Source organism: Meles meles, chromosome 4 (assembly GCF_922984935.1).
Source record: "Meles meles chromosome 4, mMelMel3.1 paternal haplotype, whole genome shotgun sequence".
Classification (NCBI taxonomy): domain Eukaryota; kingdom Metazoa; phylum Chordata; class Mammalia; order Carnivora; family Mustelidae; genus Meles; species Meles meles.
The window spans coordinates 117,856,158-117,877,556 of record NC_060069.1 but is presented as its reverse complement, the minus strand read 5'-3'; the positions used below and the strand labels follow the sequence as shown (position 1 = coordinate 117,877,556).

At 39.2% G+C, this 21,399-nt stretch overlaps 1 protein-coding gene across 1 annotated transcript in view; it reads right to left on the bottom strand.

Annotated features, from left to right (window-relative positions):
• Nucleotides 1–21,399, bottom strand: part of GABRR3 (gamma-aminobutyric acid type A receptor subunit rho3) — a gene marked incomplete at its 3' end in the record, with an annotated part of 52,622 nt that overhangs the window by 11,750 nt on the left and 19,473 nt on the right. Inside the window, exons 5-7 of the mRNA XM_046003633.1 lie at nucleotides 18,184–18,266; nucleotides 16,350–16,490; nucleotides 9,812–9,964 (exon numbers count right to left, since the gene is read on the bottom strand). Of these exons, the coding sequence (XP_045859589.1) occupies nucleotides 9,812–9,964; nucleotides 16,350–16,490; nucleotides 18,184–18,266 (377 nt within the window). The remainder of the gene's footprint in view (nucleotides 1–9,811; nucleotides 9,965–16,349; nucleotides 16,491–18,183; nucleotides 18,267–21,399) is intronic.

Genomic DNA, 21,399 nt, shown 5'->3' with positions numbered 1-21,399 from the left:
ATCTAGGTTGCTTAGCTTATTGGCATATAACTGTTGTTAATAATTTCTGATGATTGTTTCTATTTCCTTGGTGTTAGTTGTGATCTCTCCCTTTTCATTCATAATTTTATTAATTTGGGCTTTCTCTCTTTTCTTTTGGATTAGTGTGGCCAATGGTTTATCGATCTTATTGATTCTTTCAAAAAACCAGCTTCTAGTTTCATTGATACGTTCTACTGTATCTCTCGTTTCTACCTCATTGATCTCTGCTCTAATCTTGATTATTTCCCTTCTTGCATGTGGAGTTGGTTTGATTTGTTGTTGATTCTCCAGTTCTTTAAGGTGTAGAGACAGCTGGTGTATTCTGGATTTTTCAATGTTTTTGAGGGAGGCTTGGATGGCTATGTATTTCCCCCTTAGAACTGCCTTTGCTGTATCCCATAGGTTTTGGACCGAGGTGTCTTCATTCTCATTGGTTTCCATGAATTGTTTAAGTTCGCCTTTGATCTCCTGGTTGATCCAAGCATTCTTAAGCAAGGTGGTCTTTAGCTTCCAGGTGTTTGAGTTCCTTCTGAACTTTTCCTTGTGATTGAGCTCCAGTTTCAAAGCATTGTGATCGGAGAATATGCAGGGAATAATGTCAGTCTTTTGGTATCGGTTGAGTCCTGCTTTGTGACCCAGTATGTGGTCTATTCTGGAGAAGGTTTCATGTGCACTTGAGAAGAATGAATATTCTGTTGTTTTAGGGTGGAATGTTCTGTATACGTCGATGAGGTCCATCTGGTCCAATGTTTCATTCAATGCTCTTATTTCTTTATTAATTTTCTGCTTCGATGATCTGTCTATTTCTGAGAGAGGCGTATTAAGATCTCCTACTATTATTGTATTCATATCAATATGACTCTTTATCTTGATTAATAGTTTTCTTATGTAATTGGGTGCTCCCATATTGGGGGCATAGATATTCACAATTGTTAGATCATCTTGGCGGATAGTCCCTTTAAGAATTATGTAGTGTCCTTCTGTATCTCTGACTACAGTCTTTAGTTTAAAATCTAATTTATCTGATATGAGAATCGCTACTCCGGCCTTCTTTTGAGGCCCATTGGCATGAAAGATGCTTCTCCATCCCTTCACTTTCAGTCTGGGTGTATCCTTAGGTTCAAAATGGGTCTCTTGTAGACAACATATGGATGGGTCCTGTCGTTTTATCCAATCTGCAACCCTGTGTCATTTTATGGGTGCATTTAGGCCATTCACATTGAGAGTGATTATTGAGAGATAGGTTTTTATTGACATCGTGTTGCCTTTGAAGTCTTTCTGTCTATAAATTGTTTCTGTATTTCTGTTCAATGATATTTGTAGGATTTTTCCTCTCTTATAGGACCCCCCTTAATATTTTCTGCAGTGTCGGCTTGGTGGTTGCATAGTCTTTTAAGCCTTGCCGGTCTTGGAAACTCTTTATCTCTCCATCCATTTTAAATGTCAGTCTTGCTGGATAGAGTATTCTTGGTTGCATGTTCTTCTCATTTAGTACTCTGAATATGTTTTGCCAGCCCTTCCTGGCTTTCCAGGTCTCTGTGGAAAGGTCTGACGTTATTCTAATGGGCTTTCCTCTGTATGTAAGAAGCTTCTTTGTCCTAGCTGCTTTTAAGAGGGTCTCTCTTGAAACAAAATTCCCCATTCTAACAATAAGGTGCCGTGAGGACTTTCGGGAATCTAAAATCTTGGGAGGAAATCTTTCTGCCTCTAGTACATGAACGTTGTTTCCATTCGTGAGATTGGGAAAATTTTCATAGACAACTTCTTCCACTATATCTTCTAGACTTCTTTCTTTTTCTTCCCCTTCAGGGATTCCAATAATTCTGACGTTGGAACGTTTCATGGCATCGTTTATTTCCCTGATTCTGTTTTCGTGGCTTCTGAGCTGTTTGTTCCTGGCTTCCTCCTGATCCTTTCTCTCTATCTGTTTGTCCTCCAGATCACTAATTCTATCTTCTGTCTCAGTTACCCTAGCTTTTAGAGAATTTAGATTGGATTGGAACTCATTGAGAGCATTTTGAACATCATCCCTGGTGGCTTTCAGTTCTGCCCTAACATTGTGAACATCATCCCTGGTGGCTTTCAGTTCTGCCCTAATCAATTCTGTTTGGTCATCCATGGCTTTCTCCAACCTAGCTATTGCCTGGATAATTGTTAGTCTGAATTCCTTTTCTGACATATTGTCTATGTCGATAGCCATTAGCTCTGTTGCAGAAGGCCCATCCTCTGTATTTTTCTTCTGTTGGGTATTCCTCCTCCTAGTCATTTTGGTAAGAGATGACTAAACAGATGCAGCTGGACTTATCGATTGTGGTGCAGTCAATGTGCACCCTGGAACGCTTCTGCCACTGGCGTCTTCTGCTCCTGTAGAGATCCAGACGTGTATAATTCTGATCTCAGGCTGATTTCATGGGTGGTCGGAGTTCTTTGGTAGGTAATCAGCTCACTTTAGGGTACAGGTTGAAATGATGCCTCCTCCTACTTCCCCGCCATCTTGACTCCCTCCTGATATGTAAATTCTTAACGCAAAAGAATTTGAGTCAGGAGTATTATAGCTACTAATTAAACACACGTCTTGAGCCACTCCTTAGAAATACATTAATCTTATCAAAATGTATTCCTTTCAAATCCATTAAAGTTAACATCCTAGTAAAGGCATTTTAAATATATAAAGTGACCATTTAATCAAATAAAGTTTCTATGCTGGAATTAGAAAATTATTTTCTCACCTACTGATATTGCTGGGCATGGTCAGGAAAATGTTAGGACACTATATTTAGTCTGGTACATGGGACTCAACTCCCCTAGTCCACAGTGTTTCACTACATTAACTCTTAAGGACACGTCTAGGGCCCTACAAAATCCTTTGGTCTTTCAAGAGTTACTCCTCTTTGTGTTTCATTGGCCATTTTGGGCCATATATGAAGGAGAGGTTCATTGGCTGGTGTGATGATAGTAGGGCATGTAGGCATGACTTGTAGAACTACTGAGTCAGTTCATCCCTCCAGTAGTTGTGTTGTGGGGTTCTTTTGAAGGGATAGGTGTCTACATTTGCCTTTAAATGAGTAAAAACACTTTCCATGTAAGCCTAAGCAGAAAGAAAATATTAAGTGATGTGAGAGAAAGGAAGGTAGGCTGGATATCCTACCACCACCACTCTATGGCCAGAAACTACAACCATTATCCCACGAAGGTGGTGCCAGAGTCCAGTGCCTGGAATTCTGGTAACCTCTATGATGGTTAAATGTATTGCTCCTAAATACTTACTTTTTCAGTTTTATGTCATATTCCCTGTTAGGAGACATTTTTCTTGATCAGTGATGACATGCCTGAACACTTTAGTTGTCTGTTTCCTGGTAAATGACCCCAAGATTTAATATGCTGTACACAGACGGCATACCCCATGCAGAGGGGCCAAATGAGAAAAATGGAGGCAAGGAAAGGAAGGACATAGAAGAAAGAGATGAAAGTACAATATTACTTATCCTTCCATGAGGGTTAGAACACCATTGGACAGCTTTCTAATAATCTCACTTCCTCTCCACACCAAATCAAACAGAAAGATAGATTAGTATTTTAACTCATCCCACATTCCAAGTCATGGTAGCTATTATGTCTTAAGTCACAAGGGATGCTTTCATGCTGTTTAACCTCTATTGTTTTTCATTTGAAACATGACAAATGTGAAAGGATTTTAACCAGCAAATGATTCATCCTTAATTCACAAATGAGTCCAAATGTGGAAAGGTCTTAGCCAGCAATGAATCATCATTGTTTTCCGTTAGTAACTAAAATATAGTTAACTAAAAGCATGGTGGGCTACACATTGGCAATTTAACAACTATGTATTAAGCACAAATATGTGGAGGGTATTGTGTTAGTCACTCAGGAACAAAAAAGGTGGTCATAATGATGCTTGTCCTTAAGGAATTCACCTTCTAATAGAGGACACAAGATAAGCTACCAAGGCACTCCATGTCTACATACAACATAGAGGAAGTAGAAGAGATACCTTACGAGAGATACAAAGCACCATGTGGTTCAAATATGGGAGCACCATGTCTGCCTGGAGCTATTAGTAAAAGCTTGTGGCCATTGAGAAATGGCAAGACTTTGACAGAGAACTATAGGTAGAGAGAGCATCCTAGGTAGAGTAAGAACAAGATCAAAGGTACCGAAGTACTGAAGGGAAGATAAGCAGTTAGGCATGGGTGGCTGTTTGAGAACACTGTATATTCAAACTGGTTGAAGTTTAGGGCAACTGTACTGGGGCAGGAATATGGTTGAAGATGTAGCAAATAATAATACAGGACACTTAGTTATATCTGCATTTCAGATAAACAACAAATAATGTTTTAGTATAAGTATATCCCATGCAATATTTAGGATATACTTTTATAAAACATTATTTGATCCTTGTCTAAAACTCAAATTTAACCAAGTGTCCCTTGTTTCATTTGGCAACTTTCAAGTGACACCTTGGACTCCAAACTGAGAGTATTTATTCCAATGGCATTGAGATGAGAGTACTGTGATCACAGTTGAGTTCTGAGATATTACTCTGGTAGTAGGGTTCAATTGCAGTAAGAAGAGTAGGAAATGAAATAAGCAACTATAAGGCCTTTACAAGCCCAGACTACAGCTTTGTGCAAATTAATAAATTTTTTGGAGGATATCATCCACTTTTTCTGAAGGATGTCACCCCAAACCATGTCCCATGGAGCTTGGGCTGGACTTCTGCTCCCTACTCCCATCTGGGTCAGATTTCACATCCTTGCAAGATGACCCTGGGCAAGTAGAGGTTAGAGGAATCCAGGGAAAATTAACAAGGGTCCCAGGTCTGGTCAAGGCAAGAGGAATGGAAAAGAAAGCACAAGGATATTATAAAGAAGGCCGACTCTGAAGATTTAGATACCTTATAGCCACAGTTCTCAAAATGTGGTCAGTGGGCCCTTTGAGCTCTCCAAGACATTTTCAGAGGGTCTGTGTAGTGAAGATGGGTTTCACACTAAGATATTATTTACCTTTTTCATTATGTTGATATTTGCAATGGTGTGAAGCACTGGTGGGAAAAGCTATTGTTGCCTTTGCATGAATTAAGGCAGAAGCACCCAACTAATCTAACAGTTACTGTGTTCTTTAGCTTTTAGCATCACAAAAAAAAAATCAGGAAAAGTTGTTAACTTTATTACATTATAACCCTTGTGTATATGCCTTCTTCATATTCTGGTTGATGAAATGAGAGCTATATAGAAGGTACTTTTGCATCCCAAAAAGCAATGGCTATCTGGAGGAAAAGGACTCAGGCCATTGAGATACACATTGAACACCAGACATTTTGAAAAATGGAATACCACTTTCACTTAAAATAACAACTCAGAGACAAATTATGGTTGTCCAGATTTGGGTATCTGGCAGACATTTCTCAAAACTGAGTAAAGTAAGCCTCTCACTTGAAGTAAAACAACCCTGATATTTGTTATCTAATAATAAAATTTGAGCTTTCAAATCAAAACTCGAATGATGTTAAATACATATCCATCACTATAAGCTTGAGAGCTTCCCACTACTCAAACACTTTTTCATGAGATTAATGGTGGCATTAATGAATGTGACTTTTTAGAAGATTTTACTTACTTATTCATTTATTTATTTATTTAGTGTGAGCAGGGGGAGGGGCAAGGGGAGAGGGAGAGAGAGAATCTCAAGCAGACTCCCCACTGAGCACAGAGCCCAACACAGGGCTCTGAGATCATGACCTAAGACAAAATAAACAGTTGGACGCTTAGCTGACTGACCTGCCCCAGATGCCCCAAATGTGATTTTTTGACATTATATAGTGAATTATGTGAGCTTTGGGAAGATATAGTTCAGTGCACTAATAATTTTCAAATGATTGATGCCTAGGTAAAAAGATCCAGTCAAAATGCAAGGTAGATCAATGCATTTTAATCTAATAGAATAGAAAAAAATTCATTGATATGGTTTCAGATTCCACACTGTAACTAACCTTTAAGAAACTGTCACTTGCTGAGTTTTAGTACAGTGTCAAGGAAGACTATGCACAATTACTGGAAAACACTATTGAAATATGGCTTTTTTTCTCCAACCACATATCTGAGCAAGGCCAGTTTCCCCCGCTGTATTTCAGCTGAAAATTTTACAACAGATTGAAGAAGCAGAGATGAGAATCCAACTGCTCTCCAGAAGGCCAGATATTAAAGATCTGCAAAAATGTACAACAATAATTCTCCTCTCACTAATTTTTTTGTTTTAGAAAAAAGTTATTTTTCATAGAATATGTTAACTTGTAATGAGATGATTATTGTTATTTTAAATGGACTAACACATATTTTAAAAAATTCTGTTTTAATATCCAACAAGGCTAATAGTGATACATATAACCCACAAAAACAAAAGCTCTCTGGGGTTCCTGATAATACCTAAGAATGACTGCTAAAGACTAGGAAGGAAATTGAGGATCCAAATATGAAAGATTCAACACCTTGGGGGCCCTTAAAAGAACAAGAAAAACCAAGAGAAAAAAATGGAGTTAGGGCAGGGATGGTGGAGGGGGCAATAACAATCTGCTGGGTTTCGAACATGTGGAGCACTTGCAGTACCTGGAGATGAAGTCTAGCAGGCAGCTGGGAATACTATCTGGAACCTGAGAGAAGGATCTGAGATAAAGACTTATATTGGGGATTTATTTTATTTTATTTTATTTATTTTATTTCTTTCCCATAGAGACAGTAGTCAGAAACAAGAGGCTTGCTCCATTTGATGAGAGAATCAAAAGCAAGCAAAACCTTGGGAGGGAGTTATCCCAGACTCAAGGAGTGCAAGGAAGACAAGTGAAAGAAAAGTCTAAAAGAGGAGAAAACGTAGGCTAGCGCAGAGTACTGCGAACAAATTTATTGCTTGTTTATTTAATTTTATCAAACACTATGGGCCAGGCCATTGAGACGAATGCTCCCATTCATTTCATACAGTGACCTTAGAAGGCTAAATTAAGCATCTCATTTTGCAGATGAGGAAGAGGAGGCTGGGGTTTTGACCACTACCCTTGGTTCTGAATTTGGTGAAGAGGCTTAATAGTATTAACTACTTCAGGGTGTGATGAAGGGGAAACAACTGAAAAAAGGCAAATGAGATAGACAGTTAGAAGGAATTTCTGGAGAAATTCTGGAGAATCAGGTGGCCCAGTATTTGGAAACAGCCAGTAAAGCAGAGTGCAAAATATCTTTATCTTATTTTATTTTTCTAAGGGCTAGACACAGAGAGAGAGAGTGCACTGGGGGGAAGGGAAAGGGAGAGAGAAAATCTTAAGCAGGCTCCAGGCCCAGCACAGAGCTTGATGTAGGGCTCGATCTCATGACTTGAGCTGAAATCAAGAGTCGGATGCTTAACAGACTGAGCCATCCAGGTGCCCCCAGAGCACAAAATATCTTTGAAAAAACTTGAGGGTGTTAGGAAGCAAAAGCCTGAGAGGATAGCGGTGGAATAGGAATACTACAGTTCCCTTTATTAAGAGGGGAGTGAGTTCTGATTTATATATTATTTTACATAAATCTGCATAGCAATTTCCCAACACCTTAGGGAATCAGATGTAGATGCAAGAAGCATAGAATTTCAGGGGCGACTTAAAGGCACGTCAGTGTTCTCCATTCTCCCCAGCCCACCTTGGAACCAGCTTTTATTACTTGTCATTTTCAAAGTGTAAGAGCTGAGCCGTCGGCTTCGGGAATTTGATTGAAAATCATGTTCATAAACCTTTAGAGACTGAACGTCTTCTCATTCTGTCTTGAGGGCTGGAAATGTGCCTCTCATCTACTGTGCAGCTCTCCCCTGCCCCACTGCGTAGCGAGGTCAGGGCATGACTGCTGCGATGTGAAGGCCCAGCCGCAATAATTTAATTACTCATTCAGGTGGAATTTTTTCCCATGAAGAGAGTCAAGCCTCAACTGCTTATAGATTGAAGCTTTTAATAGGGGAAAGAGGTGAACAAATTATTAATATTAATGACAATTTATGTCTTTCAAATGATCTTTTGAAATATGCATATAATTTGTGAACATTAGCTTAGAAATCACCCTTTCTGGAATGAATTGTGTGAAAATTACAATGATTGGGAAGCACTTATAACAATCTTTTGTCTGGGTAGAGCATTACAGGTCAAAGAACAAAATCAGCTGAAATGAGGGAGCTCTGCCCTAAAACAACTGAGAAGGCAAGTGGGATTGACTCTTGGGTTCTGATTCAGTAACAGGTTATAAGATGCTTAGCCAGGCATCTTCCACATTATAAGAGCTCAGTCACCGCTAAGCGGGCCTGAAATCATTCCCATAAATCAGTATGTGTGACAGTGGCACGTGGCATGCTAGATGGAGTAGATAATCATACCTATGTGATGACTTAATGAAGCTGGCAATGTCTCTCCCCGCTCCCCCGCCCCTGAATCTCTTGCCAAATAAAGAACCACAGCAACTGGAATTTCACTGTGGTTGGTTCTGATTTTTGGTGTTTTGGTTAAGCCCCGATTTCTAATTAACATTGCCTGCTACCCAAGAAGTCATGTATTAAAATACCAATAGTACAGTGTGAGTTAGTTTGAAGGTTCTTTTTTTTTTTTTTTTAATAAACATATAATGTATTTTTATCCCCAGGGGTACAGGTCTGTGAATTGCCAGGTTTACACACTTCACAGCACTCACGATAGCACATACCCTCCCCAATGTCCATAGCCCCCTCCCCCTCTCCCAATCCCACCTCCCCCCAGCAACCCCCAGTTTGTTTTGTGAGATTAAGAGTCATTTATGGTTTGTCTCCCTCCCAATCCCATCTTGTTTCATTTATTCTTCTCCTATCCCCCTAACCCCCCATGTTGCTTCTCCATGTCCTCATATCAGGGAGATCAAGTGCTCCACGTCATTCGGCATCAGGGAAATACAAATCAAAACCACAATGAGATATCACCTCACACCAGTCAGAATGGCTAAAATTAACAAGTCAGGAAATGACAGATGCTGGCGAGGATGTGGAGAAAGGGGAACCCTCCTCCACTGTTGGTGGGAATGCAAGCTGGTGCAACCACTCTGGAAAACAGCATGGAGGTTCCTCAAAATGTTGAAAATAGAACTACCCTATGACCCAGCAATTGCACTACTGGTTATTTACCCTAAAGATACAAACATAGTGATCCGAAGGGGCACGTGTACCCAAATGTTTATAGCAGCAATGTCTACAATAGCCAAACTATGGAAAGAACCTAGATGTCCATCAACAGATGAATGGATAAAGAAGATGTGGTATATATACACAATGGAATACTATGCAGCCATCAAAAGAAATGAAATCTTGCCATTTACGACGACGTGGATGGAACTAGAGGGTATCATGCTTAGTGAAATAAGTCAATCGGTGAAGGTTCTTTTTTTTTATGATGCAAATTTTTGTCACACAAAGTGAAGTGGGTTGGGGCAAGGATGAGGAGGATTCCCTGAAAGTGAGGAGATAGGTTTCTAAAGTGAGGCTGTTTATGCTGTGTAGTTTCATAATTTCACCTTATTATTTCCCTTTTGGTCAGCTGGTGCAGGCTTCATACCTAATGCCTCAGTTCCCAAGGAAAGAGTCCAATTACAGTTTGCCCCTGAGGTTGTGAAGATAAACGTTGTAACCTGAATGCATGTCTCTAACCACCACTACTAAATCATGACTCTTTTCCTCTCCACTTTTTTTTTTTAATCTTCTTGAACTTTCTCTGATATTAACATTTCACAAAGGTACTTACCCAGGGAAACTCTTGCAGGAACAGCTCTCTGGTCAATCCAAAATGAAACCCACGAAAGCATCACCATCAGCATAGCTGGGAAATAGGTTTGCAGCACGAAGAAGAAAATATGCCTCCTTAGCACAAAGTTGATGAAAAGCCTGTTATACCAACCTATGAGAAAAAGCCAGAGTTTTCCTTAGAACAGGTGTCCTCGTGTAAACATAACACTAAGTGAAATCACGTGCTTCTTTGAACTCTAAGCTCTAAGGGAACATGGAACTGAACACACACCCTTATTTACCGAGCAGGAGGACAAGGCCTGAGCCTGTCGCTCCATCAGTGTTGGTTGAACTGATCTGTAGTCTGCTTAGTTATGTGATTCGAAGATTCCCCTTAAATTTCATAGCTGCTATTCAGGAATGACTGGTAATTATATTTTGTGGAATGGCCTTTAGAAACCTTTCTCCAAAATATATTGTGTTTGCATTGTTTCTGCAAGTGGGCAAGTCTTCAATACATGACTAATGACAGGGGCAATAGCCAATAAACCATTTATTAGCTTTAACGAATGAAAAGGAACATTTTATCTGAAGGAAAAGATTCACAGTAGCTACTGAGTCATTGGATTCCAAGTTGGAATCTAGATAGCAAGGGATTCATAAAGGGAGTGGGTGAAAGGAATATCTATAAATGGTATTATTTCAGAGACTGGTGGGTACCATTAATTTATCTATAATAAATCTGAAAAAAGTAATCAAATGATGATGTGTCTTTGCTTCTGGTTGGAATTATATAAACTCATGTTGGTAATATTGATCGATTCATGCTGATCAGAAGCAACAATTGCGGTCACATTCACACAATTTTGTTCGGGTTTCCTTTTTCACTCTGGCTGAAAGGAAGTGTAAAGCCAAAAAAACCAAGAGACTACAGGTTAAAAATTATAAAGCAAAATCACGAGCATTGCAAAAGGGTTTAGAGAACATTTTGTACCAGTCTCAGTAGTAATTTCTTAGGAAACTCAAGATGGCACACTTATTAGATGGATCAGGTCACTATTTAGGCATTTAGCCCCAAACATAAATCTAGCGAACCCACCCTGAATTGGCAGACTCTCCTCTTAGTATTCTATTCTCAGTTACGTGCTGATGACCCTTCTTGTCCTTATCTGTTCTGGAGTTCTCTCTCACCATCAGTTGATATATGTTCCAGGAATAGCAAAAAATTTCATTCCCAAGGGAAATAAAAGACATATTACATAGTGCATTGTAAAGTCAGAATATCCATTATTTTTTGAACTATTCATTGTCTAATATTACCCATGTTACAGTCCTACTCCATTATTGTGTGCAGCTGAGAATTTTGATTATAGCTGTAGAGTGGAATAACAGCCTCTCTGATATTATACCTTTGTATAATTATCATGAGATTAAAAGAGATAAGGAAAAGTTGTGGAAGAATTTCATAAAGAAAAACACTGTTAGTTTATATGGTTTTAACTATGAATGAAATTTTGGTAGCAGGGTCCTTTCTTTATTCATAATTTTCTGAATAATAACTTTGTTTTTGTCAACCGAGCAGGAGAAATCCTGTTCTGCTGTGTGGTTCTTCAGGGCAGGGGAGACTAGGGATGGTATTGTGGTTGAAGCTATAGGCCAGGAAGAGCTCTCTCCACCACCAGGAAAGGTGGTGCTGCCTTGAAAAGATGTGGAACCCTCATTTCGGATCGTGTGGTAAAGAGTCTGCCTCTACTTTTGATATTTGATTTCTCATATCTCCCAAGCCCTACTTTCCCTCCCCATTCTGTCCCACATCTGGGCAAACCAATAAGAAAGTTGGGTGCTCTCTCTTTTGGCATACATGGGAAGTTCAAACCATGCAAGGGAGACACCACCTAGCCCCACCCTCTAACCACCATAAAACCCCAAACCAGTCACTCCTCCCCATTTTCTCAAGCCATTTTCAGACCTACTTGGGAGCCTACCCTGCTCTCTCTAGAAAACCTCATAATGTGTGTAATAAATCTCTTTTTTACCCTTTTGCTATGTGTGTGGCATCATCAATTTTGACATCTGAACCACATTTTGGGTGGAAGGGCATATCAGACTCCACCAGGTTGCTGCACGGTAGAAAGAAGAGGAGTTTATGAAAGGGAGAAGAGGGCTAGACTGTTGGCAGCCAGAAAAATGCAAGAGAGGGGAAGTGACTGAGTAGTAAGTCTCAAGACAGTGTTCGAGAAGGTTTTTATATGTGGAGACTGTCACCTTCAATGGCCTGTGACACTAAAGGCCTCATTCTGTTTTGAAAGGATCCTGGGGATGTTGTTGATGAAAACAGTGATGAGCTAATACCAGCTATACTAGATAATATTTCTGAGCACATACCATATGGCAGACAGTATTCAAAGATATTTATTGCAGACAGTATTCTAAATTATTTAAATGTATTAAGTCATGTATCTTCACAACTCTATGAGGTAGAGAGTGTTATAAAACCAATTTAAAGATGAAGACATTGAAGCTTAGGGAGAATAAGCAACTAGCCTACATTTCTAGTAAGTGGCAGGGGCGGAATTTGAACTCATGAAGTCTGACTCCAAAACTTGAACTTTTAGCCACTATGTTATGCTGCAATAAAGAGTAATTATCAATGCATTCTTTAGGGGCAGGAGTCATTTTTGTTTTTCTTTGTAAATTAATAGTGCATGATTGTGAGGGACATTGAAAGTCAAGAGAGGGCAGAAGCCCTCCCCTGCTTGTTAACATTCTCAGGAGTTGGTAAAGATGCCAGGGAAAAAGTGGGAACTGATGGTTCAGCTATCAAATCGAAACTAAAGTTGTATAATTATAACTCTATTTCTGGCTCTTCTAACCAGAACCAGAAGTACAGTTTTTTCTGTGTAGCTGATTTGGCTATACAGAGGTTATGGGGGTTGTTATAATTCTAGGAATATAAATATAAAGAGATTATTTCTGATGAAGCTCATATGTTTAAACAGGATACTAATCTAAGAAAAACATATGGGTTTAGACCATACTTAATGGTCTCAAGAGACCATACTTAATAATTTGTGGATAATGTGAGGCAGAACTATCATATACTTGTAAGCTAAATAAATTTGTAAGTGGTAATCTTTCTGAAACCTAAGCATCATTGAATAAACACATATATGATTAATAACTTGATATTTGGAGGTGCTTGAGTGGTACAGTTGGTTAAGCATCCCATTCTTGGTTTCAGCTCAGGTCATGATCTCAGGGTCATGAGATCAAGCTCCATGTGGGGTTCCACCCCCAGTGAGGAGTCTGCTTAAGACTCTCTCCCTCTCCTTCTGCCCTTTGCACTCCCACTCTTTCTCTCTCAAATAAATAATTAAAATCTTTAAAAAACGATATTTGACTACAACTTCCAAAATGCTTTACTCTTATATTTTTATAGTCTTAAAACACATTTTCATCTTTCTTATTAAAAATGTATCTGTTGTAACAATTTAAAAATACAGACGTGTTGAAATAAAATTGAAAATATCGCCGCTCTATACTCAACTCTCAGAACTATCCATTGTTAATCTTTCTGGACATTCAAAAACCATATATAAAAATCCTTTAAAAAAGATTTTATTTATTTGTTTAACAGAAAGAGTGAGAGAACACAAACAGAGGGAGTGGCAGAGGGAGAGGGAGAAACAGGCTCCCCACTGAGTAGGGAGCATGATGCAGGGCTAAATCCCAGGGCCCTGCACTCATTACCTGAGCTAAAGGCAGACATTTAACTGATTGAGCCACCCAGGTTCCCCTATATACGTAAGTGCTTTTTAAAATAACAAATATGGGATTATATATATATATTCTTCTATAACATTTTAAAAAAATTTTTAAAATTATCATGGATAATTTTCTAACATGCTATACAAACCATGTATATTTAAACCTAATTCTTTTCTTTTTTAAATTTTTCTTAGAAATAAAAATGTTTTTTCTTAAAATTGTTAACCACACTGGACTGTTAAGAATTTTTAGTGGATTTTAAAACACTTAAAAGCATCTTTCTGAGTTTTACAATATACGCTTTACGATATAAGTATTCTGTGTGGCTTTAGGTAGACTCTAAAACATGACTAGAAGAAGAAAAAAATCAGCTAGTGTTGGACCTGTCTGGTAGGGCTTAAAAAGCCTGACTAGGACAAATAAAAAGATGGTGAGGCCAATGGAATGGCATACTGGTGAAATAAGAATTTGGAAATGACAATTAACCTTTTCTTTATAAGAGGATGGTTGGGTGTATATTTTGGATACTTGTGTTTCAAAATCTGAAGAGACATTGCCATTTAATATATGCAGCATATATTCTGTGCAGGAAACAGTACTCTTGAATTTCAATGCTTCATATATATCACATTGTAATAGCTTCAAACACTGAAGAGACTTAGTCATAATCTATCATGTGCCAAAGTTATTTCATCATAACAACAAAATGAAAATACTTATAAATTATACTTGATATGTATCATTGTTCATTGCACACATTCCTTTGTTTAAATATTAATTAAATTTAGGACTCAGAGCATTAAAAATCCTGATAAAAAATACTCACACAGTTGACCCTTGAATAATGTAGGGGTTAGGAGTGCTGGCCCTGGTGTTGTTGAAAATCTACAAAGAAACTTCCAGTCCCCCCAAACCTAACTACTAACAGTCTACTGCTGCTTAGAAGCCTCACTAAACATAACAGTTGAGTAAAACATATTTTGCACATTTTATGTACTATGCAGTGTATTTTTAAAATAAAATAAGTTAGAGAAAAAAATGTTTTAAAAAACCATAAGGGAGAGAAAATACATGTGCAGAACCATACTGTATTTATCAAAAAAATTCACATTTAAGTGGACCGTGCAGCTCAAACTTGTGTTGTTTGAGGGTCGACTGTATTTATCTATATAGAGAAATACAAAGAGAGAAAACAAAAAGGAGAAGGAAGTTTATAAAAAATAATAACAGTTTATCTCTAGGAGGTAGGATTACAAAGGCTTTTTCTTTGAACATCTCTGAATTTTTTTCAAATTATTTACCTCTCATTCATTCATTTAGCAATTACCTATTGAGCATCCACTATGTACCAAGGGTATACAAATGATTAAAACAAATAATATGTGTGTTACTTATATAATCAGACAAGGCCCTAAGCATTATTACAGTTAGTAGCATTACCTGCTGTATCCCAAGCATTATAGACAAATAAGTGAAACAGAGCATTTATTCTGGATCTAAATGGTTACATAGCTGTTGGTTCTAGAAAGACCTTTACCTTCCCTGTGATGTACATTTTTGATTGCTCTCTTAATGATTCAGGTTTTTAGATAACACCCGGATAACCCTCTCCAGAGTCTAAGGGCGGAATAGAGCACCTCCAGAGAGAAAAGTCAGTAGGTATAAAGATTCTAGGAAGGACAACTCTGAAACTCAGTGGCAACATACATTTTCCAGGCTTCAAAAATCTGAAATGGCATTTTATAGGGATTCTTCCTTAAATGACCCAGAATGTTAATAACCAGGGAAGAGGAAGCTACTGCCAACTTTAATCAACAGGGATCAAGTATAATTTAAAAAGTACCAAGAATACATGTTGCCAAATGACAAGTATATCTGTCATAGTGAAGAGTATACAATATAGGCCTGATATTGAATGGACTTTCTGTGTTGCTGCCTGACTCCCCCAGCCATACTTATTGAGTGTATGTGCTGCCAAAGCAAGCATGGCGATATTTATTGAGTATCTATCACGTGCCGTGCCCATTCCAGGTGTTGGGGAAGAAATGGTGAACAAGGCAGACAGATTTCGTGCACTCTTTCTAGTCAGGCCCTCAGATAAGAAAGGAGTCAACTAGAGATATATTTCAGGTAGTGTTAAGTGCAGGGAAGACAAATAGAGACAGGGAATGGTGAGGAAGGAGGCCTACCTTAGACATGATGGTTAAGAAAGCACTCTGTAAGATGGTATTTGAACAATACCCTGAATGGGAGGAGGGAGCTGGTCATGAGAAAACTGGGGGAAGATCATTTCAGGCAGAGAGAAGAAAAGGCCAAAGTAGAAGCTGTGTGGGGAGAATGAGATAGGTGTGTGTTTGAGGACGGGCCAGAAGGCCAGTGTGTAGAGAGCGGAGGGGGCGGGTGTAGTGGTGAGGTCAGAGGTAGATCATATGGGCCTTGTAGGCCATTTGAGAAACTTGAGTTTGGTTGTAAGTGTGGTGGAAACACACTGGAAGGTTTTAAGTAAGAAAGGATTGTGATCTTTATGTTTTCAAAGATCACTCTGTCTGCTGTGTTCAGAGTAGACTGCGGAGACCAGGCGTGGAAGCAAGGCATTTATTCAGAGGTGACTGCACAAGAAAGAGAAGTCATGTACTGGAAAGGTGGAGGAGGATGCCTGTGAAGAAGGAAAGAGGGTGCTGGCCAAACGGGACATGTGTTTGGATTCAGGTCTCTTCACAGGTTGTGGTGCTTTGCAAACAGTAGGTGTTCGGTAAATGCTGATGAACCATCCACATAAAATAAGGCACCTGTGCTGCTGTAGAAAGCGAATCCACTGGATGCACTGAAGTCCTCAATGAAGAACTGAGACAGTGAAATATGCTCATCAGTATTTAGGGACCTGTTTCCCTGTTTCCAGTACAGCATTAGATCCTCTTCGTTGTAGGCGTCTAAGACAAAAGAATAGTATTCCTGTCACCAGAATCAGTTCTTGTGAGCTCCATGAAGTGTCTGGTCTGGTGACATGTAGATATGGGATCCTGAAAAACGTTTGCTGATAGACTAATAATACCCATACCAAAAAAAGAAAAGAATAATCTCCAAAACTTGGGCCCTAATCATTGGCATAATGGGTGGTCTTTCCTGTGCCCACAAGTCCTGTTAAAACTCTCCAAATCACTGTTCCCCTCCCTGTGTGCCCTGAGTCCTGTCACACACAGAACCACCTGCTCCAAGTCAGAGGCCTGACCCCAGGTCATCAGGGCCCTCTAGTTTTGTAGCTCTCTTGGATGAAATTCCAAAATGAGCTGAATTCATAAAGAATTTTCTTCTGAAGATGTGATTATATATATATATATATATGTATTTATAATATATATAAATACATATATAATATATATGTAATTATAATATATAATATATGTATATACACACACACACAATGAAATATTATGTAGCATCAAAAAACTCCCCAAATCTTCCCATTTGCAATGATGTGGATGGAACTAGAGGGTATTGTGCTAAGCGAAGTAAGTCGATCAGAGAAAGACAATTATCATATGATTTCTCCGATATGAGGAATTTGAGAAACAAGACAGAGGATCATAGGGGAAGGGAGGGAAAAATAAAACATGATGAAACCAGAGAGGGAGACAGACCATAAGAGACTCTTAATCTCAGTAAACAAACTGAGGGCTGTTGGAGGGAAGGGGGTTGGAGGGATAGGGTGGCTGGGTGATGGACACTGGGGAGGGTATGTGCTACAGTAAGTGCTGTAAATTGTATAAGACTGATGATTCACAGATCTGTACCCCTGAAACAAATAATATAGTATATGTTAATTCAAAAAATCCCTTAGAAAGGCTCATTTAACATCAGTTTCATTTGCTTTAAGGTACTTAATACCTAGCTGACAAGAAATCTAAAAAGAATGAAGATTGTCATGTGGAGGGATAGGGGGATGAAAAGAGACCAAGGGACAGTTTTTAAAAACTGAATGTGTCAATAAAAAGGAACTTTTCACCAGAAAACAAAAACAAAAACCAAAATGAATTTTCTTCTGAAATCAAACAGTGTTATATAAAGCTCCTAATGCATTTGGGGAGGAGCATCCACTGAGATTCCCAGCGTTTTGACCACGTTATGAAAGCCTGCAGTCAGCTTTTAAAATGTGGTGTCAAAAACCACTGAGGGCTCAGCACTAGTGATTGATAAGGAGGCAGCTCAGAAGCCCCCCCACAGCTTTGATTAGAGCGTCTATGTCTATAGCTTCCTTTTTTCTGGGGAGCCCATGTACATTTAATGGAAGATTGTGACTTATTTGGGAAAATGAATTCCAGAGTTTTCCAAATCTGGGAGGTGTATATATTAGCAATAATATACCCTTTAGGGAACTTGTTCCTTTATAATCAGGTGGAAACTACAGAATACGTACTTATGAAAACATCCTTTCCCTGGGTGTTCTCTTTTGAGAGACAGTCTGCATCATCTTTGGTTTAAAAAAAAACAGTAATTATTTTGAATCAATATATTTAACTTACATCAGATTTGTAAATGCTTGGTAAGTACATGCTCATATACCTGCAGATATGTGATGGTATGTTCAGATCATGAGTACTCACTCCATCAGGAAGTAAGACTTACAGCTTTCCAGTTCAAGGGAACAGCTTTGAGTGTCAAGAGGAAATCTGCTGAAATCCATAAGGCACATGGCTGACACAGTTACCCTATAAAAGGAGAGAGAGAACAAAAAGTGCATATCGTGTCACCATATGGCCAAATAAACATGCAATATTGAAGCTCCCTTACTGTGATGTTTGTTTTGTGTGCCTTTCAAGAATAATGGGAAATAGGCATTGCCATCCTCTATTGAAATAACGTGTAAGGAGACGAACCCAGGAAGGTGTGTGGTTTGCCAAAAACACAGGGTTAACGCAGGAATTCCGGCTCTAAAGATTGTTCCTGATCTCACTGTCTCCTAGTCCACGCCCTCTGTATTATTTGGCTCTGATGTCTTCAGAAAAACGTATTTCAAAGGGAGACGACTTTTAAGTAGATTTAAATATTTTCTGCTCTTTGGAAGATCCAAACTTTGTTTCTAGTCATAAAGGGCTGGGATGGCGGTAATAAAAACCTATGGGTTAAGGTTTCTCTCACAAAACAAGTTTACTTGAGAAAATTCTTTTTCCAGAAGGAAGGAGAAAGCCTGGAGCATTTTCAGTTATAGATTTATGTGCACAATGCAAAATTCAGGTGCCATTAAGGCTTGCATACTGATGAGAATTGTTTTTTCAAATTTTATATTCTCCTAGGTTTTTCTGGCTTTAGGCAGAGGCTGCTATGCTATGATCCTGCCTCAAAGTACGAACTCTGGTATACACAACAGCAGATCAGAGGTTTACAAAAGGCCCCTGAGCAAGTCTGCACAAAACAAAGGCAACAGCTGCTCCTACCCATGGTGCCCCCAAGTTGTTTTTTTGTTTTGTTTTGTTTTTAAAGATTTTATTTATTTATTTATTTGAGGGAGAGAGTGTGAGATGGGGTAGGGTCAGAGGGAGAAGCAGACTCCCGGCTGACCAGGGAGGCGGATGATCCTGGGACTCCAGGATCATGACCTGGGCTGAAGGCTGTCGTTTAACCAACTGAGCCACCCAGGTAACCCCGTGCCCCCAAGCTAATCAGAGAAGTTGAACCAATTTATTTTCAATACTTATGCAGCAAAATGAAAGCCAAGGAGGTGTCTGGATGATGCTGTGTCACAAAACATACTCATTTTGGTATATTCCTGCTACACCTGACCTTTGAACAATGCAGGGGGTGGGGGAACCAACCTCTGCGCAGTTGAAAATCGTGTATAACTTTTGACTCCCTAAAAACTTAACTACTAAAGCCTTACTGACAACATAGTCAGTTAACACATATTTTGTATATATATTATGTATTTTATATTGTGTTCTTATGGTAAAGCTAGAAAGAAGAAAATATTAAGAAAATCATAGGAGGAAATACATTCACATTACCGTATTGTATTTACAAAAAAAAATCCGCGTATAAGTAGACATGTACAGAAGGGACCTGTGAAATCTTTGAGTCTACCTCCTTCACAGTAGATATGAATAAGTTAACAACCATAGTGGTTAAATAAGTGGTGGTAAAGAAAAAACTACTCATGACCCTTGTTCAAGAACAGTAAGGGAGATTTTATTTAGGGGGACTACGGTAGTCTGGTTTATTAACAAGGGTGAGAGGAGTGGGGTCAACTCCAAATACAACAAGGAAAAGTAGAAATTATAGCCAAGGAGCAGGGTTATATCCAGGGCAATGAAAAGAAACATTACTCAGCAGAAACATCACAGGTAGTTGGTGGGGGTGGGGAGTTCTGGCTAAAAGGTCCTAACAGGATTCTTGCTAATGGCAGGCCAGGGTGATCAGACATCGCCTGGGGTGGTGGAAGATGAGGAATCTAATCAGATTTGGAGGGTGATCAGATATTGCGGATGGAAGATTCTGGCTGAATGCACTTAGAGAGATAAGCACAGAAGCTCAAAAGTCAGGGATTAAGTGAGAAGAAAGTTCAGAGGAGCCCAGGAGAGTTTGGCCAAAGAGAGAAGCTTTGTCAGTCGATGGTGTCAGGACAAAGCCTGGAACCAGGTTACCTGGTAACCAGGCTCCAGGCTTGGACTGGCTATGCTATCAAATAGAATAACTGTGTGGACAACAATTTTGAGTCCTTCTATGTTTGGGGATTCCCCAAGACCACTCTCAGTTTCCACGATTTGCTAGGAGCACTCACAGAACTCATCAAAACTGTTGCACTAACACAGTTACGGTTTATTACAATGAGAAAGACATAGATAAAAAATCAACAATGGAAAAGGCACAGAGAACAGGATCCAGTAGAGACCAAAGGAAGTTTCCAGCTGTCCTGTTCTAGTGGAGTTATGTGGGCAGTGCTACTGTCCCAACAGTGCTGTGTGACCATGGGGTACTACCACCCAGGGAAGCTACCTGAGCCCTGGGGTCCAAAGTATTAACTGAGAGCTGGTTCCATAGGTCTAGCTGAACTTGGTCTCCAGCTGGTCCAGAGGTCAAGCTAATACCAGGTAGCTCAAACCTCCTCCATAAATCCCGTTGTTAGCATAGAATGTCTGCTATGGCCCAAAGCCTCAGGGTCAACAAAGATCCTCTTACCAGTCCGGATATTTCAAGGGCTTGGAGATTGAGCCAGAAATCGTTCTTTGGGATGTGCAGGGTAAGGACAATCTACTAGAGTTAATTCTTTCATCACAACCATTAATTTTAAAAAGTTAAAAGTTTTTAACTATTGATTCAATGGCCAGATGCTGCCATTCTGTTCCTGATTCCTAGTGAGGCCTGACTCCAGTACGTGTTCGAGTCCCAAGGTACTCCTGACTTAAAAGTTCTATCAAAAGTAATATTGTCCTTTCATTGCATTTTTTAAAACATTGACAGCAATATGGCAACAGCATCTTTGTCCTAAAGTGAGCACGGTGTTTTTGGTGAACAAAAAGAATCTGTATTAATTTTCTAGCCACTGTAAAAAACTACCACAAACTTGGTGGCTTAAGACAACAGAAATTTATTCTCTTGCAGTTCTGGAGGACAGAAGTCTGAAATTAGTATCACTATGCTAAAATTAAGGTGTCAGAAAGGCTCTGTTCCTCCAGAAGCTCTCAGGGACAAATCCATTCCTTGGTTTTTATAGCTTCTGGCAGCTGCTGGCAGACCTGTGCTAGTGGTTTTATCATTCCAATCTCTGTCTTAATGGTCACATTGCCTTTCTTGAACAAAGAGGCTTATGACTGATAGCATTTGGGTCCCAACCAATTGATCCAGGAT